Source organism: Dama dama, chromosome 8 (assembly GCF_033118175.1).
Source record: "Dama dama isolate Ldn47 chromosome 8, ASM3311817v1, whole genome shotgun sequence".
NCBI lineage: Eukaryota > Metazoa > Chordata > Mammalia > Artiodactyla > Cervidae > Dama > Dama dama.
Genome location: NC_083688.1, coordinates 45770125 through 45795296, shown reverse-complemented (window position 1 = coordinate 45795296; position 25172 = coordinate 45770125). Strand labels below are relative to the sequence as shown.

Here is a 25172-nt window from a genome sequence, read left to right as displayed (position 1 = left end):
AAGTCCACTAAAGTCCACTTCTCAATTCCCTACTTGCGTTGTTCAATGCATCTTACATTCAAAAATAATAACAAGAAAGGGAAGATTCTTTGAAATTTGTTAGTTTATTTATAAAACACTAAATTTCCCCTTTTAAAATCAAACTCTGAGTCTTTATGTTCTCTATGGGTTCTCAAGTCAACCCCACTTTACTTCCCCATCGCCTAAAGATACAGTGGAAATAAGTTGAAAACATTTCCTACACATGTGATGCTGCACCTCTGAAAAGGGAAAAAAAGAAAAAAAAAAAAATTTAAACCATTGGATAAAAGTCTACCATAACAGAGTTAGATACAATGAGTCAATTTCTAGTATTGAAAATACAGGACTTTGACCTTCATTCCTCAAATATCCTTCATAGCCAACAAATAATGTTGGGAAGACATTTTTCTAAGTACCAATTATAATGATAAACTGTAATTCTTGACTAGTTTAGCTGATACTTGAACTTTCTCCAAGAGTTCAGATTTCCTCCCATTAGCACATTTTACCCAGTATTACAATGTAATTTTTGCATTCCAATCCTAAATCTGCTAGAGTACTTTATATGGATATGGGACATTTGGCTTGGTGTAACAGAGCCAGAAACCTGGTTGGAAACTTTGGAAAAAGAGAGAGTCCCTTTGTTGTCCCAATGTATAACTCATCCTATAAAACTCAAGTTTTATTTTTGACATAGCAAAGCTGTCTCTAAAAGGTTACCATGGAATCAGAAATAATCATTTAACAATGGATTTATATCACTTTCATCTTGAGTTTATTTTAAACTGAAGTGGGCTATGAACAATTCTTATGTTGGGTTGCTAATTACAAAACAGACTTTTAATGACTGTAACTGAGAACCTATAGAAATGGCAACGTGTATTAATCGCCATTAAAATACCACATTCTTATTGTTGGGTTAGACTTTTGAAATGGTATCAAATACAGCTTTACTAACTTTTACAATCATTAATTATCATGATAAAATAACTAAGTTTCTCATGATAGAATTTTATAACCGAAGTAATTACTGTTTAGGATTAGGTTCAACTGTGAGAAACAGAAACCCCAAATTACCAGGTTTAAATAAGAGAAAAGTTTCCATCTCTTATAAAATCCAGAAAGCAGTTCAGGGCTGGTATTATGGATGCACATTCAGACTCAGGTGCTTCATACCATCCTCAGTATTCACTTTCCAAGTGATTGAAGGCGATTGCTCTACCTCATTATTACATTCATGGTCCAGTAGTAGGAGACAAAAAGGGAGCATGTTCCACCCAGAACACTGCCTTCTAATTTTTATGACTAGTACATGATTCTATAGTGTATCAAGTATGACTAGCACAGATTCTATAGTGTAATTAGCAACTTCATAATTTTCAACTCTTTCATCATTATGTTTAATTATACATTTCTTATGTTAGATGATAATTTTTAGGAAAAGCTAAAATAATGACTTACAGCAAAGCAGTCTTGAGAAAGAAGAACAAAGTTGGAGGCATCATGTGTCCTTATTTCAAACTATATTACAAAGCTATAGTAATAAAAACAATATGATATTGGCATAAAAACAGACACATAGTTCAGAATGGGGAACACATGTAAATCCATGGCTGATTCATGTCAAAGTATGGCAAAAACCACTACAATATTGTAAAGTAATTTGCCTCCAACTAATAAAAATAAATGGAAAGAAAACTAAAAAAAAAAAAAAAACAAAAAAAACCAGACACATAGATCAATGGAACAGAACAACAAGCTCAGAAATAAACCCATGCATCAGTTAATTAATGATGAAGAAGCCAAGAATATACAATGGGGAAATAATGGTCTTTTCAACAAATGATGTTGGGAAAACTGAATAGTCACATGCAAAAGGATGAAAGTAGATCACTATCTTATACCATACACAAAAACCAACTCAAAATGTATTAAAGACTTGAACACAAGACCTGAACCATAAAGCTCCTAAAGAAAACACAGGCAGTAAGTTCTTTACATCAGTCTTTACGATATTTTGTTTGGATTTGACAGTAATAGCAAAGGCAACAAAAGCAAATACAAATTAGTGGGACTATATCAAACTAAAAAGCTTCTGCTCAGCAAAGGACAAAATCAACAAAATCAAAAGGCCACCTACTGTGTGGGAGAAAATATTTGCAAAACATTTTTCTGATGAGGGCTCAAAATAAAGAACTCACACAACTCAATAGCCAATAAATTCATTTGAAAAGTGGATCTGAATAGACATTTTTCCAAAGAAGACAAACAGATGGCCAACTGGAACATAAAAACATGCTTAACGTGACTAATGATCAGGGAAATGGAAATGAAAACCACAATGAGATATCACACTTGTTAGAATGACTATTATCAAAAAGATAAGAAATAATAAGTGTTGGAGAGGATATGGAGAAAAGGGAACCCTTGTGTACTGCTGGTATGAATGTAAACTAGTGCAGCCATTATGGAAAGCAGTATAGCGGTGCCTCAAAAAACTAAAAACAGAACTACCATATGATCTAGCAACTCCACTTCTGTGTATTTATTTGAAGGAGATGAAAGCACTAACTCAAGAAAGATACACACACCTCCATGTTCATTGCAGCATTATTTACAGCAGCCAAGATATATGGAAGCAACCTAAATATTCATTGATAGATGCATGCATAAAAAATGTGATATATGTAATATTCCATTATACAAATATATATGTATGAATATTATTCAACCATAAAAAAGAAAGTCTGCCATTTATAGCAACATGACTGAACCTTGAGGTCATTATGCTAAGTGAAGTAAGTCAGACAGAGAAAAACTAATATCTCACTTGTATGTAAAATCTAAAAAACAATGTTAAACTCATAGATACAGGGAACAGATTGGTAGGGGGGATGTGGATGGGTGAAATGGGTGAAAGTGGTCAAAAGGTACAAAATTCTCATGATAAAGTAAATAAGTCCTGGGAATGTAATATATAGCATGGTGACTCTAGTTAAGAATACTGTAATGTATATCTGAAAGTTGCTAACAGAGTAGATCTTTAAAGTTTTCATTACGAGAAAAAAAAATTTTTAACTATGTGGTGATAGATGTTAACTAAACGTATTGTGGTGGTCATTTTATAATATATGCAAGTTTCTTTCCTGATGGCTCAGTTAGCAATCTGCCTGCAACGCGGGAGACCTGGGTTCGATCCCTGGGTTGGGAAGATACCCTGGAGGAGGGCATGGCAACCCACTCCAGCGTTCTTGCCTGGAGAATCCCCATGGACAGAGGAGCCTGGCAGGTTAGTCCATGGGGTCACAAAGAGTCGGACATGACTGAGCGACCGAGCACACACAAATATTGAATCATTACGTTGTATACCTGAAACTAATAAAGTTATATACCAATTATGTCTTAATGAAAAAACAAATTTGAATGTGTTTAATCAATTTGTCTGTTTTATTGTTTGCTGCATACTATGAGATTAATATAATCCTATATACATATGGTAACATTTATTATATCTAATACCTATTTATGCTAAATTTAAAACATGTGTCATGTCGTAGTTCCTGAAATCCAGGGTAATGAAGTCAGATGTGGACTCTTCTAGACTGCCTCTTCCAGTTACCAGCTAAGTAGCCTTGGGCAGTTTTTTAATTCAAATCTCAGTTTCTCTCCTATAAAGTAGATATTAGAAAACCTACCTCAAAGGGTTTTCATAGGAGTCAATCAACTAATGGCATGTGTATGTAAAATTAGAGCATAGCATCAGACACATAGGATGTGCACAAAAATGACTAATTCCCTCACTATTTTTAGGAAGCATTTTACCTTGCCTAAGAAGGATCTTGGGAGTTGTTAAAATGGAGATTCCTGGGCTATGTCTCCTCAATCTGTGAATCCTCAGTTTGGAGAAGAAAAGCAACAAGAGTGCAGATGGTTCTTAGGTCCTGTCTCGAAAAAAACAGAAAGGTTCAGGTGATAAGGGCAGCAGGCGGTGGTAGATGTGGGGACAATTGATCTCTAATCCGGTTTGGCTTTCTAACGGACTTAACACATGGCTTAAGGCAAGATATTTTCCTTTCTCTCCTTCTTTTAGCTATTTGTAAAATGTGGATGATAACTACTTCTTCATGACAAAACACTAAACGACAATTTCGAGATCGAATCTATTGCTTTTATCCCAGGTGACGCCTTTGTAAATAGTGACTAAGAAAAGGAGAATTAAAGTTTAAAAAGGAATAAAGCCAGAAGAAAATGTGTTCGGTAAAGGGCATAAAATTATGTTTGGAAGGAGATGGGAGATGAAGAAACAAACTGAAAGGGCCTGGAGACAAGCAGCAGAAACACGGGCAAGTCAGCAACAAAGACGAGGTCCGGTACGTTCCTTTAGGGAATTGGGGAATGAACAGTTACACTCTCAGAAAAGGGAAGAGGTTGAGAGGAAAAGTGACAAAAGGTGCAGAGAGAAAAGGAATGAATACACAGGGGAGGAAAACTGAAGGTCCAATGCAAGGAAAGGAAGGCAAAGTGGTTCTGGAATTCATATCTTGCCTAATTGTTCCCTTAAGATCCATGAGAAAAGAGAATTCTGCTGAAGGGAAAGAACTAAGCAGAATTTCTGAAGGGAAGAGCACAGAACCCATAACCTAAAGGCCAATTTGTAGTTGGGAGATTTTTCTTTTAAGCCAGCAAATACCCACACAAGGATTTCATTGAAGGAAATTTGATTATGAAGTCACTAGGGATGATTTAAGGCTTTTTCATCGACTCAGATGCCAGGATGGAAGACTGAATTTCAGGAACAGACCAATTTGAAACAAACTTTAAAAAGTATTTGGGAGGGAAAAAAAAACTTCTGGCTATTAAGGCTGTTTAAATAGGATATAGTTTTTAAATGAATATTATTTATAATAAACTGATGGGAAGGAATCTGTTTGGTTAAATATTCTGAAAACCATTGAATATGGAAAGACAAATTATATAAAAGTGTAATAGAGCATCTATAACAAGGTAATTTGAGTTGTTAGTTTGCGCTTGCCCTCTTCATATTTCCCTATATTATTCTCTCCCTCTATTTCAAGCAGACAGCTATGCTCTAGATTCCCTTTGTCAGGGGAGTTTTGTAACTGGTTTAGTTTAAAACCAAAAGTTGCTCTTTCCATCTTTGGTAAAAGCCAAGATTCATCAAGATATGACGTTAGGAATGCCATTGGAGAGGGGAGAAAGGGCAGCCAGAAAGAGACGTTATCAACTGTACCAGCTGAGTTTTGAAATGTTCTAAAGGACTTTGATGGTTGAAAAGGAAGGCAGTAGTTAACAACTGTTGTACTTTCAATAGCATCCAATGTATTCAAGTCATAAGAATAAAACTAGTTTTTCTTAAGACTTGAAACACAACTTAGAAATCTAATAAATTCACTTTATTTTAATCTGTGGATTTTTTAAAAATTATAAATTATCTCATAAAAGAATGTGTGCATTTATGTGTGTATACACTCATACAATGAGACATAAAATAATATACATGGCTCAAATAATAATAAAATACATATCCATGGAGCCACAACCCAGCTCAATGAAAAGATTATCACCCTTGAAGCTTTTCTAACCTCTCCCTGATCAAATACTCTTCCCCTACCATCTCTTCCAGAAACAACTACCTATTTTGTGTTTATAATCCCCTCACTTTCCAAAATAGTTTTATCTACAAATGAGTGTGTATATGCTGAAATCATATTGTTTAGTTTTATATCTTTTTGAACATAGATGACAGCATGCTTTGTCTGTGATTTGCTTTTTTTCTTTATTTCAATTAATTTATTTTTTAATTGAAGAATAATTGTTTTATAGAATTGTGTTGGTATGATTTGCTTTTTTACTCAACACTATATTTCTGAGATTTATTTTAGTTATTCCCACTCATTTTGACTGCTGTATAATATTCCATAATTTCAAAAACCAATAATTTACATATCCATTTGCTGTCAATGGACATTGGGTCGTTTTCAGTTTTTCTTCTGTTTTATTTTGCTATTATGATCAAGGCTGCTATGAACATTCTTGAAACATATCTCTTAGTGTATACATGTAAGAACCTTTCTAGGATAAATACCTAGGAATAGAATCATTGAGTTGTGAGGTCTGTCAAACTGTGTCTCAAAGGATTCCATCACTTTGCATTCCCTCAAGCAAAGAGATCTTCATCTTTCTAATACTTGATATGGTCAGGCTTTTTCATCATTATCAATACGGTGGGACATAAAAATACATTATAAATCACTTTTATTCATTCTTTGCTGAATGTTCAAATAATTCATAAGTTCAACAGATTAAGATTCCTTAAAAAGATAACTCCCCACTTACAAAAAAAAATTAAGTCTTTTAAACCATATTGACACATTTAAGATATCTGATTATCTAAGCTACTTTACCCAACTGACAAGGCAGACAAACAATTCAACAGGCAAAACCTAAGATTTATAACTATTAAAAATCTAATGAGTTAATAACAAGACAGACTGTATAGCCCAGGGAACTACACTCAATATTTTGTGATAAGCTACATGGGAAAAGAATCTGAAAAAAAAAGAACATATATATATATATATATATATATATGAATCACTTTGCTGGACGCCTGAAACTAACAGAACATTGTAAATCAACTATCCTTCAATAAAAATAAACAAATCAGTATCAAAAAATCTAATGAATTGAACTCATCCATGTGTTACATTAGGGCTCTCAAACATTCAAGCACAATTCTTATTCTTTCTACAGTTCAAATTAACACCTGAGATCTGACATCAAACTTTCTTAACTTTTCTGATTTAAATTACAAGCTAATATATTAAATTCTCTTTACCTTTTCAAATACTTAAAGTAATACAATAGTAATAACTACAAACTTGATTCCTAACTTACCATTATTATTACTGTGAATTTGATTTACTCTATCATTACAATTGACTTACCTAACTATCCAGTATATATTTATACTCACAGGAAGACTAGATAAGAGATTCCAAACTGCTGTGCGGATCAGTGCATTGGGATACTCCAATGTTCCAATGTTCACCCCAGTGTTCACTGCAGCACTATTTACAATAGCCAAGACAGAAGCAATCTGAATGTCCATCAACAAATGAATGGATAAAGATGTGGTATATATAGTTGAATATTATTCAGCCATAAAAAAGAATGAAATAATGCTATTTGCAGCAACATGGATGGACCTAGACATGACCATACTAAGTGAAATAAGTCGAACAGAGAAAGATAAATATCATAAAATGTCAATCATATGTGTAATCTAAAACAATGATACAAATGAATTTATTTACAAAACAGAAACAGAATCACAGACATAGAAAGCAAACTTATTTTTACCAAAGGAGATGGGGAGGGGGAGATAAACTAGGAGTTTGGAATTAACATATACACACTACTATATATAAAATATGTAAGCAACATGGACCTGCTGTATAGCACAAGGAACTATATTCAATAACTTCAAATAAACTATAATGGAAAAGAATATGAAAAAGAGTGTATATATTATATATATATAAATATACATATATCTGAATCACTTTGATACATGCCAGAAACTAATACAACATTGTATATCAACTTATAAGTCAATAAATAAATAATACCCTTAAGGAGAAAAGGAAATATTCCTAACTTTCCACAGTTTACTGCACAAAAGCCAAGTCAAATTTTAGAAATTACTACTTGTTTTGGCCAACATAAAATTTTAGATAAAGGCCACCTTCCTTCTCAGGCTGTGACTTGTGGGCAGCATCTCTGTTCCTCCAGTCACAACATAAAGTCCAGAAAGAGGTAGTTCATAATTATTGAATGACAGACAATTTGAGAAACTGATGAAGGCATATATACCCTCACCCCAGAAAAATGCACATGGTCTTTTTTTTTTTTTTTTTTTGCTTTGTTTCAGAGATTCACAGATCCCCTGAAGTCTAACCATGGGCCCAGCTTTAAAATCCCAGTTTGAAATAGCAGTTATTAGAGATAGTTTAAAAGTTTCCTTTTTGTTCACCTTTATATTTTCCAAAATGAAAATGGACTATTTGTGTAAAACACACAAATGTTTTCTAGAAAATCACTTCATGTCATTTGATAGTTAAAAGATCTTGCAAAATCAATTCATTTTGTGGTAAACTTGTCGAAGACTGACAGACTTTGAATTAGAAATGTTTGTCATATAAGGCACTCAGTTTTCTCACCTGGAAAATGGAGTAATTAATATTAACTAGTCATCAGGTTATAATGTTAATACTTGCAAAATTCTGACAATTGTGTTTTATCTCTGCTCCATCAGAGAAGTCTCCGTTATTTAGGTTGCAGTTCTCTTTCCTCTTGAAGCAGATAGAATGCCACAGCTGTTTCTTCAGCTATTCTGTTTTCTGAGAGGGAACACCTGCTTAGAATGTACCTAAGGAGTTATTTCTTTGTTTTTTGATAATTAAAGCACTGCTGTGATGATGACTGACATCTGGATTCGCTTTTAAAGACTTCACTGTGTTTTTCTGGCTCCTGGGAGATTCATGAACCATAATGCATTAGATGGAAAAGCGTTGATGTGCTTCATTTTGCAACAGCAATTTCTGTTGCTTTGTTACTTCCCCACTGCAGTGAGTGAGAGCTGCCACTCTGTTACTGCTGCTAAGAGATTAAGGGAAATAAGTTGAGCTCCAGAAATTTAATATGCCATATAATGCCTGATTTATTTTGATTCTGGCTTTGACACGAATTGATGAACTCACCTGAGACTGCTTTGCAGAATCAATATCCAGGGATTAAATTTTCTTTATAAACTGGTTCTGAAAGAATTTCTTTGGGGGACTAAAAAGCCTAAGTTCTCTTAACTATTTCCAAGAGCTACAGAGAAAAACATTTGACAAAAGTATTCTAATATTATATGTAATTTCCTCAAAAGCTATATTCCTCAATCTCCAATTATAGCTCACCAAGCTTTTCTGGGATATACTTTCCAGAACTATGTACTTTTATTTAGAGAGAGAGAGAGAAGTCACTCAGTCGTGTCCGACTATTTGTGACCCCATGGAGTGTAGCCTACCAGGCTCCTCCATCCATGGGATTTTCCAGGCAAGAATACTGGAGTGGGGTGCCATTTTTACACTACTGCCTCTACCTTGACATTCTGCTTAGCCTGCTACTTAAAGGATGCAATACTAATGATGAAATATATATCAGTTAAGGCTCACTGTGGCAAGTAACATATGCTAATTCTTACTGAATGAGCAGAAAGGAAGCTTAACTGGCCCAATGAGGAAGTCAGAGCACTACGTACTTCTGCTGCAAAAAACACTAAAAGCAACTGCTGCCACCCCTACTCCCGCCAAAGCGACTTCTGCCCTAGGAATTTAACCTAACAAGCACCGCCTCCCACAAATGTCAGATGCCTTTATCAGCAAATTGATTTCCAAGCAGAATCTTGGCTTCCTCAAAGCTACTAGATTCCCAATCAAAGTCTATGTAGGTGTGCTGAATGTTGAAGCCTAGGTCACATGTCTGTCCCTTTACTACGAGAGTCTGGAAACTTCGTTTTCAGAGCTTCCCCTGGGGAAGCAGCACTTTAAGAATGGAAATTCCTTAAACATAAAAAATATATTCAAAATATCTTGGGAAGCTATAAAATATAAAAATAGGAGAGAATTAATATTTGTTGAGAATACTTGCTAAGTGTCAGATACTTTACATACATTATTCCCCCAGTGGCTCGGCTATAAAGAATCTGCCTGCAATACAGGAGACCCAGGTTTGATCCCTGGGTTGGGAAGATCCCAAGAAGGAGGAAATGGCAATCTATTCCAGTATTCTTGCTGGGAAAATCCCATGGAAAGAGGAGTCTGGTGGAGTACAGTCCATAGGGTTGCAAAGAGTCAGACATGACTGAGCACAGAAAGTTTACATTATTTAATCCACAACAAAATAGGTATTTTAACCCCATCTTAATAATGGGAAAACTGAAGCTCAGAGAAATTGTCATCAGCCCAGATCATTTCATTGGTGAAATGGAGAACATAAATTTATGCCCAAGTTTCTTTCCTTCAGAAATTTTCCCTGTCTCAAAATGTATCCCTGATTTCCATTTCACAACTTCTAACTCAGATGTAGGCAGTGGTGTACTAACTGGGGCAGAGGGGAGAGAGGAAACTATGAGCTCTGGGAGCATGCAATATGGGATGCATTAGCTGCAAGAAAAATTTAAAGACAATAATAAAACAAACTAAAAATAGGTCTGCTTTTTTATTACCATTGTCATTATGTGATAGCAGTTCTCAAGAATGTCAGCAATAAAATATTACCTCTTGCTGAGGCGAACCATTCCCTACTCCGTTATTCATCAGTATATATAAGAAGACTTCAACCGAATTTGAAGTTTTTTTAAAAGAGAAGGATGTTTAGAATTTGTCACCAAAGTGGCATAAACAGTTTTATGTTCCTAGAGTAGACCATAAAAGGGACATTTAACACATGATATATCTAAGTACTTATCTTCAACATTATTTCAAAGAAAGATAAGTTCTAATTTTCATTTTCAGAGTATATCTCTCTCAAGTTTGGCTATGTGAGCAGGAGCTCTTATCTACTAGAGGCGGGCTCTGATAATAAGGCAGAACCTCCTCGGCAAGTTCCTTTGGCAATAGAGGCTCTTTTGGCCAGGAGGCTGTTGGTGATGAGGAGGGAGATGGATTCTAGTAATTTATACAGTAGACTAGGAAGGAGTATCTCTTCAAAGTACCCGGACAAAGATACTGTTTAGATGAATCCCCAGGTATACAGAACTTGAGATCTTAAATTACTTTATCCCATCACCAAGTCTTATACATTCCACACTTGATCTTAGCCAAAAGGCCGAGAAGCGATATAAATTCTATCTCCTAAACATCTCTCAAACTAAGTCCTCTTTTCTCCTTGGACTACTCAGATCCAAATACTATACAGCCTAGATTACTGTAACATGCTGCTAGCTGGTCTTCCTTCCTGTCATTCAGTTCGGTTCAGTTCGGTCACTCAATCGTGTCCAACTCTTTGCAACCCCATGAATCGCAGCACGCCAGGCCTCCCTGTCCATCACAAACTCCCGGAGTTGACTCAAACTCATGCCTATCGAGTCGGTGATGCCATCCAGCCATCTCATCCTCTGTCATCCCCTTCTCCTCCTGCCCCCAATCCCTCCCAGCATCAGGGTCTTTTCCAATGAGTCAGCTCTTCACATCAGGTGGCCAATGTACTGGAGTTTCAGCTTCAGCATCAGTCCGTCCAATGAACACCCAGGACTGATTTCCTTTAGGATGGACTGTTGGATCTCCTTTCAGTCCAAGAGACTCTCAAGAGTCTTCTCCAACACCACAGTTCAAAAGCATCAATTTTTCGGCACTCAGCTTTCTTCACAGTCCAGCTCTCACATCCGTACATGACCACTGGAAAAACCATAGTCTTGACTAGACAGACCTTTGTTGGCAAAGTAATGTCTCTGCTTTTTAATATGCTATCTAGGTTGGTCATAACTTTCCTTCCAAGGAGTAAGCGTCTTTTAATTTCATGGCTGCAGTCACCATCTGCAGTGATTTTGGAGCCCAAAAAAATAAAGTCTGACACTGTTTCCACTGTTTCCCCATCTATTTCCCATGAGGTGATGGGACCAGATGCCATGATCTTAGTTTTCTGAATGTTCAGCTTTAAGCCAACTTTTTCACTCTCCTCTTTCACTTTCATCAAGAGGCTTTTTAGTTCCTCTTCACCTTCTGCCATAAGGGTGGTGTCATCTGCATATCTGAGGTTATTGATATTTCTCCCAGCAATCTTGATTCCAGCTTGTGCTTCTTCTAGCCCAGTGTTTCTCATGATGTACTCTGCACATGAGTTAAATAAGCAGGGTGACAATATACAGCCTTGACGTACTCCTTTTCCTATTTGGAACCAGTCTGTTGTTCCATGTCCAGTTCTAACTGTTGCTTTCTGATGGGTGCATATAGGTTTCTGAACAGGCAGGTCAGGTGGTCTGGTATTCCCATCTCTTTCAGAATTTTCCACAGTTTATTGAGATCCACACAGTTGAAGGCTTTGGCGTAGTCAATAAAGCAGAAATAGATGTTTTTCTGGAACTCTCTTGCTTTTTTGATGATCCAGAGGATATTGGCAATTTGATCTCTGGTTCCTCTGCCTTTTCTAAAACCAGCTTGAACATCTGGAAGTTCTCGGTTCACGTATTGCTGAAGCCTGGCTTGGAGAATTTTGAGCATTACTTTACTAGCATGTGAGATGAGTGCAATTGTGCAGTAGTTTGAGCATTCTTTGGGATTGCCATTAGTCTCAGCAAAGTCCAACTTATTATCTACATAACATGGTCCATCTGCATGAATGAGGTCATGATAGTTCCTTGTGTGAAACCTTATACTGAATTTCATATCCTTCATGCTTCCTCTTTTGCAAGACTCAGACATTTCCTTAGCATGTAGCCCTTCTCTGCTTCTTTGATGTCATTCTTTGCCATTCTTTAACTCAGTCACTATGGTATAGCTAATCTGAACTACATGCACACCAAATGTGTTATGATCTCTTAGACCTTTCTGCTATTCCATATATTGTTAGTCAGGATCCTAACTCTTATCTGTTGTCCTCTGATAAGTCTTCTCTCCTTCCCAAACTCAAACTGTATTAAGTACTCCACACTCCATACTCCATCCCACAGTATGAGAGGTTTACTTTCATAACAGAACTCAAATTACAGAAAAGTAACTGCTTCCTGGTGGCTCAGCTGGTAAAGAATTCACCTGCAATGCGGGAGACCTGTGTTCAATCCCTGGGTTGGGAAGATCCCCTGGAGAAGGGAAAGGCTATGTACTCCAGTATTCTGGCCTGGAGAATACCATGAACTATATAGTCCATGGGGTCACAAAGAGTCAGAAACAACTGAATGACTTTCACTTTCAATTGCCTTCTGATCTGGCTTCTACTATTCTGTCCTTTTTTTTTTTTTTTTTAAGGCCGTGGCCGTGTCTTTTATCTTTGCCACTCCAATATTCAGTGCAGTTCTTGGTATAGATATTATATACTCAAGGAATTTTTTTAAATGAATGCCAGGTTCTATAAACTAGACAAGCTGTCGAGGAGGTGGCAGTCTAGTAGTAACAATAAATTAAATTCACATAACTAAACACAAGGCATACAGATGTGCCACAAGTGAGGTTTAAATGAAATGCTTTGGTTATTTTAAGGAGAAAGTTCTCAATTCCAGTTTTAGTGTGACATTGGGATACAAAATGGAGAAGGGTCAAGAGAGAAGAGGCATTTGAGATAAATTTTGACAAAAGGAATTTTAGTACTTGGAGATGTAGCAAGTATAGGAATAGGTTAGGTCACATACTGACATATTAAAGCAGAGAGGGTAATATAAAATCATAGAGCAGTCCAACTGAGCAAGTAAGAATACTGGGGGAAAAAAGCTGGAGAAGTAGGTCAGGCTTTAAATGCTGGCTGAGAACTCAGTATTTAATTTAGAAGACAACTATAGTATAATTGGGCTTCCCAGTTAAAGGCAGTAATTAGCAGAAGAGAGACTATTAGAGAAATTGAAATAGTCCGAGTAAGGAGTAACAAGGTCATCTTTGACAGATAATACAATATAGATGGTCAGACAGAGTCTGGATCACTTATAAGTGGTATGATTTTGAACATGTTACTTAAACTGGCAAACCCCAAGTTTCCTCATTTATTTCAAAAGACTGCTGTGGTTAAATTTATGTAAAGAGATTAGCACAGTGCTTGGCATGTACCAAGTGTTTGAATTAATCAGTGATATTTCAGCAGGAACTGATAAAAATTCAACTCAACTCAGCATAAGAAATTAAGGGAAATTATTAAAAAGCTATTGACAAGCTCAATAGAATGGAAAGAAGAGCACAGAAATAGAACAACACAAATATACTCAAAATATTCTTTGACAAAGGATCAAGGCAATACAATGGAGAAAAGATAATCTTTCCAACAAATGGCCCTGGCACAACTGTATATCCATATATAAAAAAATGAATTTACACACAGATCTTATACCTGACACAAAAATTAACTCAAAAGATATCATAGTCATAAATGTGTAAAACAGTAAAATTCCTCAAAGATAACATACAAGAAAGTCTAGGTAACCTTGGGTTTGGCAATGACTTTTTAGAAACAGTTCATGAAAGAAAAAATTGATAAGTTGGATTTCACTAAAATTTAAAACTTCTGCATTGTGAGAGACACTATTAAGAGAATGAAAGACAATCCATAGGCTGGGAGAAAAATCTTTGCCAAATACATATCTGGTAAAGGACTTGTATCCAAAATGTATATAGAACTCTTACAACTCAGCAATAAGGAAAAAAAAAAAAAAAACCCATGGCAAGTAAGCATATGGAAAGACACTCAACATATGTCATCAGAGAATTACAAAATGAAACAATGAGATGCCATTACACGTCTATTAGAATGGCTAAAAGCCAAAACACCGACTATACCAAATGTTGGTGAGAATGTCGAGCAACGGGAATTCTCATTCACTGCTAGTAGGAATGCAAAAACAGTAGTCATTTTGGAAGACAGTTGGCAGTTTCTTACAAAACTAAACATACTCTTAGCATATGATCCATCAACCCTATATGCCTTGGTATTTACTGAAATGACTTGGAAAATTGGCGTCCATACAAAAACCTCTGCACAAGCATTTATAGTAGTTTTATTCATAATTGCCCAAACTCGGAAGCAACCAAGATGTTCTTGAATAGGTGAATGGATAAAGAAACTGTGGTACAGCGATACAATGCATTAGTCAGCAACTAAAATAAATGAGCTATTACACCACAAAAAAACATGGAGGAAACTCAAATGAATATCGCTAAGTGAAAGAAGTTAATCTGGAAAACCTACATACTAGATGATTTCAACTACATGACATACTGGAAAGGGCAAAACTATGGAGACAACACAAAGAACAGAGATTGCCAACGGTTCTGGGGGAGGGAGGAAAGGAAGGATAAAATAGCTGGAGTACAGCAAATCCCTTATGATTATACAGTGGAAGTGAGAAATAGATTTAAGGGACTAGATCTGATAGACAGAGAGCCTGATGAACTATGGACGGAGGTTCGTGACATTGTACAGGAGACAGGGATCAAGACCATCCCCATGGAAAAGAAATGCAAAAAGGCAAAATGGTTGTCTGAGGAGGCCTTACAAATAGCTGTGAAAAGAAGAGAAGTGAAAAGCAAAGGAGAAAAAGAAAGATATTCCCATTTGAGTGCAGAGTTCCAAAGAATAACAAGGAGAGATAAGAAAGCCTTCCTCAGTGATCAATGCAAAGAAATAGAGGAAAACAACAGAATGGGAAAGACTAGAGGTCTCTTCAAGAAAATTAGAGATATCAAGGGAACATTTCAGGCAAAGATGGGTTCGATACAGGACAGAAATGGTATGGACCTAACAGAGGTAGAAGATATTAAGAAGAGGTGGCAAGAATACACAGAAAAACTGTACAAAAAAGATCTTCACGACCCAGATAATCACAATGGTGTGATCACTGACCTAGAGCCAGACATCGTGGAATGTGAAGTCAAGTGGGCCTTAGAAAGCATCACTATGAACAAAGCTAGTGGAGGTGATGGAATTCCAGCTGAGCTATTTCAAATCCTGAAAGTTGATGCTGTGAAAGTGCTGCACTCAATATGCCAGCAAATTTGGAAAACTCAGCAGTGGCCACAGGACTGGAAAAGGTCACTTTTCATTCCAATCCCAAAGAAAGGCAATGCCAAAGAATGCTCAAACTACCGCACAATTGCACTCATCTCACATGCTAGTAAAGTAATGCTCAAAATTCTCCAAGCCAGGCTTCAGCAATATGTGAACTGAGAACTTCCAAATGTTCAAGCTGGTTTTAGAAAAGACAGAGGAACTAGCGATCAAATTGCCAATATCCGCTGGATCATCAAAAAAGCAAGAGAGTTCCAGAAAAACATCTATTTCTGCTTTACTGACTACGCCAAAGCCTTTGACTGTGTGGATCTCAATAAACTGTGGAAAATTCTGAAAGAGATGGGAATACCAGACCACCTGACCTGCCTGTTCAGAAACCTATATGCACCCATCAGAAAGCAACAGTTAGAACTGGACATGGAACAACAGACTGGTTCCAAATAGGAAAAGGAGTACGTCAAGGCTGTATATTGTCACCCTGCTTATTTAACTCATATGCAGAGTACATCATGAGAAACACTGGGCTAGAAGCACAAGCTGGAATCAAGATTGCTGGGAGAAATATCAATAACCTCAGATACGCAGATGACACCACCCTTATAGCAGAAAGCTGAGTGCCGAAGAATTGATGCTTTTGTATTGTGGTGTTGGAGAAGACTCTTGAGAGTCCCTTGGACTGCAAAGAGATCCAAACCGTCCATCCTAAAGGAGATCAGTCCTGGGTGTTCATTGGAGGAACTGATATTGAAGCTAAAACTCCAATACTTTGGCAACCTGATGCAGAGAGCTGACTCGTTTGAAAAGACCCTGATGCTAGGAAAGATTGAGGGCAGGAAGAGAAGGGGATGGCAGAGAATGAGATGGTTGGATGGCATCACCGACACAATGGACATGGGTTTGGGTCAGGGAGGCCTGGCATGCTGCAGTTCATGGGGTCGCAAAGAGTTGGACACAACTGAGCGACTGAACTGAACAGATGTTGAAGCTGAAACTCCAATATTTTGGCCACCTGATGCGAAGAGCTGACTCATTTGAAAAGACCCTGATGTTGGGAAAGACTGAAGGCAGGAGGAGAAGGGGACGACAGAGGATGAGATGGTTATATGGCATCACCGACTCAATGGACATGAGTTTGGGTAAACTCCAGGAGTTGGTGATGGACAGGGAGGCCTGGCGTGCCACGGTTCATGGGGTCACAAAGAGTCAGACACGCCTGAGCGACTGAACTGAACTGAACTGAATGTATGCATATTATATCTTTTTCTAGCTTTTAACTTTCTACTTGACTATATGATTATATTTGAAGCTGGTTGCTTGTAGACAATGATGGTGTGCTTTTTAACCACTTCTGTCAATCTCTGTCAGTGAGCTGGTGTCCTCAGTCCATTTACATCTAACATAATTACGCACGTGTTTAGGCTGCAGCCGTCATTTTAAATCTTGTTCCGTTTGCTTTGTTCCCCAACGCCACCTCTTCCCCAAGCTGTCTCATTTTTCCTGCCTTCTTGAGTTACTTGAACATTATGAGAATTCCAGTTGGATTTATCTATAGTGTTTTTTAAGCGTACAAGTTTGTATACATTTTCAAGTAGTTGGATCTAGATATCGTATCTCCATCACTTATCACAGTTTACTGGTGTCATCATCATATAGTAGTTTGAGTGAACTATAGAGACCATACCTTCCTTTGCCCTTGCCCATTTATTATAAAACTGTCTTAAATATTTCCTCTATACATTTATACATGTATGTAAAAGAAAAATTACAGCATCTAACAGTGCTATAATTTTTTTGCCTCAATTATCAGACATAATTTAGAAAACTTAAGAGGAAAATGAAGGCCTGTTGTATTTACTCATATTTTTGCTGTGTTCTTTCTTTTTTCCTGATGTTACAAAGTTCTATCTTTTGTTGTTCCCTTCCAGTTTAGAAAATTTTCTTCGTCATTCTTTTAGGATAAGCCTGCTTGTTAAAAATATTCTTAGTTTTCTTTCATCTGAAAATGTCTTCATTTTCCCTTCATTTCTAAGGGTATTTTCACTAAGGTATAGGATTCTGGGTTGACAGTTCCTTTTTTGTCAGCACTTGAAAAACATTTTTTGGCTTCCACAATTTCTGATAAGAAATTTGCTGTCATTTGGATTGTTCTCCTCCTACAGTAAAGATGTCAGTTTTCTCTGGATGCTTTCAAGATCTTTTTGTATTTAGTTTAACTATGATGGATATTGGTATAGATTTCTTTAAGTTTATCCTATTTGAGATTCACTCAGAATCTTAAATCCATTGGTTATTTAAGTATCTTGCTAAATTTGGGTACTTTTCAGCCATTATTTCTTTAATACTTTTTCAACCTTACTCTTTTTCTCCTCATCTCCAAAAGTTTAATGACATGAATGTTAGGTGTTTTGTGATGGTCTCACAAGCTCCTAATATTCTGGGTTGTTTTATTTTTCCCAGACTATTTTCTCTCTGTTGTTCAGATTGGGTATCTTCTATTACTCTATCTTTAGCTACACTTATTCTTTCCTCTATTCCCTACATTCTGCTTTTGAGCCCACCCATTATGTTTTTATTTATGTTTTTCTTTGTATCTTATATTTCATTGTTGAGAGACTCAGTTTCTTTCTTGAAGCTATTTGTTTCCAGTGTGTTTGCTTGCTGAAACATGTTTTTCAATGCTGCTTTAAAATCTTTGTCAGATTATTCTATCAACCCTGACATCTCACTTTTGGAGTATATTGGTTGTTGGTTTCCAGTCAGCTTGAGACTTACCTCATCCTTGTTGTAATGAGTGGTTCTCAAATGAAAACTAGAATTTTTCATACTATGTTATAAGATTCTATATCCTATTTAAACATTTGGTTCTAACTTACTTTCTCTGATACCACTGCAGCTGAGAAGTGTTGCTGCCTTATGACTACCAGATGGAGAGAGAAGCCCAGATTCCATACGTGGCCTGTCTTGACACTGGATGGAAGGGGACGGTTTCTTGTTCCTGCCGGATGTGATGTTCTGGCTCCACACTCCGCCTGTGATGATGCTGTGGGTAGAGGAGATCTCATTCATGCTGGGTGATGGTGAAAGTCCTGACTCTCCACAAAGGAGCCACTGCACTGGGGTTGGGGGATGGTAGAGAATGCCTGTTCCTAGTGCTAGAGTCCAGGCTCCTTACGTAGCCTTCTCTGACACTACCCCGGCAAGGGCATTAGGGCCCCTTATTTTAGAAAGTTGAGACTCCCCCCTTAGCCGCTGCTTCTTGTGTATAGCCACAGTTTTGTTTCTGTGATATTTGGCTTGGGTAGAGAATTTGGTTTCTACAAGTTTTCTATCTTGCAAGACTTCCCCTTTCCTAGTGCTGTGTCTAGAGAGATGCTTTTCTTGAGACTTCAAGACACAGATCTGTCCGTGTCAACTGATGTTTCTGAAATCTTAAGCATCAGTTCTGTAATATATAAGGCAAAAGTAAAACCTATTCACCACTTTGATATTCCTTAAGTCTCAAGGACCCCAGCCTGTCTGATTTCTTTTTTCTACCAATCTTATGTCTGTTTTATAAGAAATAGCTTCACCAAATCTACTTGATATCTTATTTCCCTTGTGCTTGATCTCTGAATTCTAACGATCTGGAGTGGAGCCTCTGATTGTTTTAAAACATGTCCACAAAAGTTTTGGCCATCCTCCCTTCAAGAAGCCTGATCTGTTTCATTTGTTGTTGTTTCAAGGTTTTTCCTCGTTCTTTTGTTTGGAAAAAATTCTACAGTCTTCTCACTTGGCTTAACTTCTCTGTCTCTGTAACATTAGGTAAAACAGTTACCTATCCCAGTCGTAAAGGGATGTCTTTGTTTGGGAGCATCAGTTCAGTTCAGTTCAATCGCTCAGTCATGTCCAACTCTGCAACCCTGTGGACAGAAGCATGCCAGGCCTCCCTGTCCATCACCAGCTCCCAGAGTGTACCCAAACCCAAGTCCATTGAGTCGGTGATGCCATCCAACCATTTCCTCCTCTGTCATCCCCTTCTCCTCCTGCCCTCAGTTTTTCCCAGCATCAGGGTCTTTTCAAATGAGTTAGCTCTTCACATCAGGTGGCCAAAGTATTGGAGTTTCAGCTTCAACATCAGCCCTTCCAATGAACACCCAGGGCTGATCTCCTTTAGGATGGACTGGTTGGATCTCCTTGCAGTCCAAGGGACTCTCAAGAGTCTTCACCAACACCACAGTTCAAAAGCATCAATTCTTCGGTGCTCAGCTTTCTTTATGGTCCAACTCTCACATCCATATACGACTACTGGAAAAACCATGGCCTTGGCTAGACGGACCTTTGTTGGCAAAGTAATGCCTGTGCTTTTTAATATGCTGTCTAGGTTGGTCATAACTTTCCTTCCAAGGAGTAAGCATCTTTTAATTTCATGGCTGCAGCATCTCTGTTCAGTACATGTATGGCTGGCGGCTTTGGTGGGAGAGCTGGACCTGAAGTGAGCACTGATAACATCTTCTCCTAAGGTGTGCTGGTGATAGCTTAGGATGTCGGATTTGTGATCTCCGAAGAAGATTTAGCTTTGGGACCAGGGAGCAGGCTTGAGCACTGAGTTTTTGTGTGGCAGAAGTTTTATTACAGTGAGAAAGGACAGAGAAAGCTTCAGACAGAGACATCAGAAGGGGGACAGAGAATGCCACCGTGGCCAGTTTTATCAAGACCTTATAGACTTTTACCAGACCCACTCCCACAACATACATGTCAAATTAACAAGATTAGAACTAACAACAGAAAGGTCTTACCAGACCCACTCCCACAACATGTCTTGATTGGGAATACATGTAAATCCATGGCTGATTCATATCAATGTATGACAAAACCCACTGGGAAAAAAAAATAATAATAATAAAAATTAAAAAAGAAAAAAAAAAAGATAACAACATATGTCTTAAGGTTAGTCAGAAGGTTCTTGTGAAGGAAAAACAAGTCCTCAAGCAAGAAACATTGTTGTTATATAATCATTAATACAGAGCTTAAGTAAAAACATACCCTTGAGCAAAATGAGCTGTTTTGTTGTATAATCATTAGCTCTGGGCTTAAAGAAAGTTAGTCTTAAAGATGGTTGTCATAATAACTCAGAGTTTAAGAAAAAATGTCTGATGTGACTAAGCAAGGACAAAGCAATGTAGAAAAAAACGTTTGTCCATTTTTCCTTGAGGACCCTGGACCCCTTTTTCTTCTCCTCAAGGGCCCCCGACTCCTTATCAACCTACCTAAGAATTAGCTCTCTCAGTGGTAACTATCACTTTTCTGGGGCTGGAGATGGAGAGGCTAGAGCCAGAGCCATGCCTAAGTTGGGGATTCTCCTATGCTCAGTGGGTATCACTACCCTATCAGGGGCAGTATCAGGTCCCAGTGTGCAGAAGCCCTGAGGATTAGGTCTGAGCTGGTTTTGTTTCTTCTAAGCATGAGATCTCTCCACTCCCAGTAACAGCACCTTTGTCTCAGAGGGAAGCAGAGCTGAACCAAGAGGGGCCAGAGTGAATACCTAGTGCTACATAGGTCTTTAATTTCTTTTTTTTTATATATATATATATATATATTTTTTTTTTTTTTATTAGTTGGGGGCTAATTACTTCACAACATTTCAGTGGGTTTTGTCATACATTGATATGAATCAGCCATGGATTTACACGTATTCCCCATCCCGATCCTCGCTCCCACCTCCCTCTCCACCCGATTCCTCTGGGTCTTCCCAGTGCACCAGGCCGGAGCACTTGTCTCATGCATCCCACCTGGGCTGGTGATCTGTTTCACCACAGATGAAATATCTTTTGAAATATCCCACCCTCACATTCTCCCACAGAGATCAAAAGTCTGTTCTGTATTTCTGTGTCTCTTTTTCTGTTTTGCATATAGGGTTATCGTTACCATCTTTCTAAATTCCATATATATGTGTTAGTATGCTGTAATGTTGTTTATCTTTCTGGCTTACTTCACTCTGTATAAGGGGCTCCAGCTTCATCCATCTCATTAGGACTGGTTCAAATGAACTCTTTTTAATGATCCTCTACATAGAAAACCCTAAAGCCTCTACCAGAAAATTACTAGAGCTAATCAATGAATATAGTAAAGTTGCAGGATATAAAATTAACACACAGAAATCCCTTGCATTCCTATATACTAACAATGAAAAAACAGAAAGAGAAATTAAGGAAACAATACCATTCACCATTGCAACAAAAAGAATAAAATACTTAGGAGTATATCTACCTAAAGAAACAAAAGACCTATACATAGAAAACTATAAAACACTTATGAAAGAAATCAAAGAGGACACAAACAGATGGAGAAACATACCATGTTCATGGATTGGAAGAATCAATATTGTCAAAATGGCTATTCTACCCAAAGCAATCTATAGATTCAATGCAACCCCTATCAAGGTACCAACGGTATTTTTCACAAAACTAGACCAAAGACTTTCACAATTTGTGTGGAAATACAAAAAACCTCGAATAGCCAAGTTCTTTAATTTCTTTCAGCAATGTTTTGTAGCTTTCAGTATACAAGTTCTTTATTTTATTAAATTTATTCCTAAATATTTTATTCTTTTTGATGCTATTATAAGTGGAATTATTTTTTAATTTCATTTTTAGATTATTCATTGCTAGTGTAGAGCAATACAATTAATTGTTGTATATTGATCTTATATCCTGCAACCTTGCTGAACTGTATTATTTCTATTATTTTTTAGTGTATTCCTTAGGACTTTTGACATACAAGATCACGTCATCTGCATGGTATTACTTCTTCCCTTCCAATCTGGATGTCTTTTACTTCTTTATCTTATCTGTCTCGGCTTAAGCCTCTAGTACAATGTTGATTGTTATGTGTTACTACCTCAGTCATGTCCAGCTCTTTGTGATCTCATGGTCTGTAGCCCACCAGGCTTCTCTGTCCGTGGAATTCTGCAGGCAAGAATACTGGAGTGAGTAGGCATTCCCTTCTCCAGGGGATCTCCCCGACCCAGGGATGAAACCCAGGTCTCCTACACTGCAGGCAGATTCTTTGCCATCTGCGCCACCAGGGAAGCACAATGTCAATTAGAAATGGTAAAAGACATCTTTACCATGCTTGTGTTCTTAGGGGGCAAATATTCAGTTTTTCCATTAAAAATGATTTTAGTTATGGGTTTTTCACAGATGTCCTTCATCAGGTGGAAGAACCTACTGAGGTTCTATTTTGTTGAGTTCTTTCAAATGCTGTCTCTGTGTCTATTAATATGATCAAGTAAGTTTTGCTTTTTATTCTATTGATATAGATTATAATGTTAATTGAACTTCAAATGTGAAACCAATCTTGCATTCTTGGGACAAATCCTACTTTGTTGAGGTGTTTAATTCTTTTTTGTATGTTGCTGGATTTGGCTTCCAAGTATTTTGTTGAGGATTTATTATGTTTCTAACTGATATTTCCCATCCTCTTCATAGTGGGTGAAGTACAATGCATGCAAATATGGTCAGTCAAATCATTGCATTTGAGAGTTCACTGAGTGTTAAAGGTAATTCTTAAGGTCCTGACATGTAGCAATTTGTATTTTGCTAAAGCTTTGGTTTTGCCATGCACATGTTTAAATCATATGCTACAAGTGTCACTTAACTAGCAAGATTAGTCAAAAAATAAGCTTTCAAATTCCCAAATAGCTTTATCCTCTAATCTTGTTTTACCAGGCATTTGGGGGACAAAATTATATGCTAGAATTCCATACCTCATGTGAAGTTCATTCCTCTCAATGTCCAGTTTTGGTAGAAGCTTATTAAAACACACCAAAAAATACCTGTCCAAAACCAAGAAAAATTGAAAAGAATTAAAACATTTATTGGAATCTCTCAAAAAATATCAGATGGGATCCAACTCAAATCCCAACAACAACAAAAAAAACTTCTTAAAATCATCACCCCTCTCCCATTCCTTTCCATTAAATTCCTCACAGGAACCAATTTAAAGATCTCCAGTATCCATTCATTATACCTTTTAGTAGAGAAATAGCACATATGTGGTCTAATGTGCATACATTTAATTTGATACATGTTTTAAAAATAAATTTAATTTGTTGTTAACATTGGTAAATTGAGAAATGATACATAAAAATCTGATGTATCTGATGTCCCTTGAAAAATTTGAAATTTTGGCTAAATGTTGCCTTCATTTTATAACTGGCTGGTGATAAACAGTGACTGCCTCCTTCAAATATGACATGTCCTTTCAATCTGCTACTGTCTTTACCACTTCCTATTATATTAGTTCAGTCGCTCAGTCGTGTCCGACTCATGGGACCCCATGAACTGCAGCACGCCAGGCCGCCCTGTCCACCACAAACTCCCGGAGTTTACTCAAACTCATGCCCATCGAGTCAGTGATGCCATCCAGCCATCTCATCCTCTGTCATCCCCGTCTCCTCCTGCCCCCAATCCCTCCCAGCATCAGGGTCTTTTCCAACGAGTCAACTCTTCACATGAGGTGGCCAAAGTATTGGAGTTTCAGCTTCAGCATTAGTCCATCCAATGAACACCCAGGACTGATCTCCTTTAGGATGGACTGGTTGGATCTCCTTGCAGTCCAAGGGACTCTCTAGAGTCTTCTCCAACACCACAGTTCAAAAGCATCAATTTTTCGGCACTCAGCTTTCTTCACAGTCCAACTCTCACATTCATACATGACCACTGGAAAAACCATAGCCTTGACTAGATGACCTTTGTTGGCAAAGTAATGTCTCTGCTTTTTAATATGCTATCTAGGTTAGTCATAACTTTCCTTCCAAGGAGTAAGTGTCTTTTAATTTCATGGCTGCAATCACCATCTGCAGTGATTTTGGAGCCCAAAAAAATAAAGTCTGACACGGTTTCCACTTTCTCCCCATCTATTTCCCATGAGGTGATGGGACCAGATGCCATGATCTTAGTTTTCTGAATGTTCAGCTTTAAGCCAACTTTTTCACTCTCCTCTTTCATCAAGAGGCTTTTTAGTTCCTCTTCACTCTCTGCCATAAGGGTGGTGTCATCTGCATATCTGAGGTTATTGATCTTTCTCCCGGCAATCTTGATTCCAGCTTGTGCTTCTTCCAGCCCAGCGTTTCTCATGATGTACTCTGCATATGAGTTAAATAAGCAGGGTGACAATATACAGCCTTGACGTACTCCTTTTCCTATTTGGAACCAGTCTGTTGTTCCATGTCCAGTTCTAACTGTTGCTTCCTGACCTGCATACAGGTTTCTCAAGAGACAGGTCAGGTGGTCTGGTATTCCCATCTCTTTCAGAATTTTCCACAGTTTATTGAGATCCACACAGTCGAAGGCTTTGGCGTAATCAATAAAGCAGAAATAGATGTTTTTCTGGAA

At 37.4% G+C, this 25172-nt stretch overlaps 1 protein-coding gene across 9 annotated transcripts in view; it reads right to left on the bottom strand.

Moving 5' to 3' along the window:
* Positions 1–25172, bottom strand: part of FTCDNL1 (formiminotransferase cyclodeaminase N-terminal like) — a 127256-nt gene that overhangs the window by 95893 nt on the left and 6191 nt on the right. For 5 of the 9 annotated variants that reach the window (XM_061149056.1, XM_061149067.1, XM_061149066.1 and 2 more), the window contains exons 2-3: positions 23543–23611; positions 22675–22742 (exon numbers count right to left, since the gene is read on the bottom strand). In XM_061149056.1, the coding sequence (XP_061005039.1) occupies positions 22675–22683 (9 nt within the window). In that variant the 5' untranslated portion in view covers positions 22684–22742; positions 23543–23611. Of the gene's footprint in view, positions 1–3843; positions 3963–7018; positions 7113–22674; positions 22743–23542; positions 23612–25172 lie in introns of all 9 variants that reach the window. The other 4 variants (XM_061149060.1, XM_061149057.1, XM_061149059.1 and 1 more) reach the window with 3 other exon arrangements.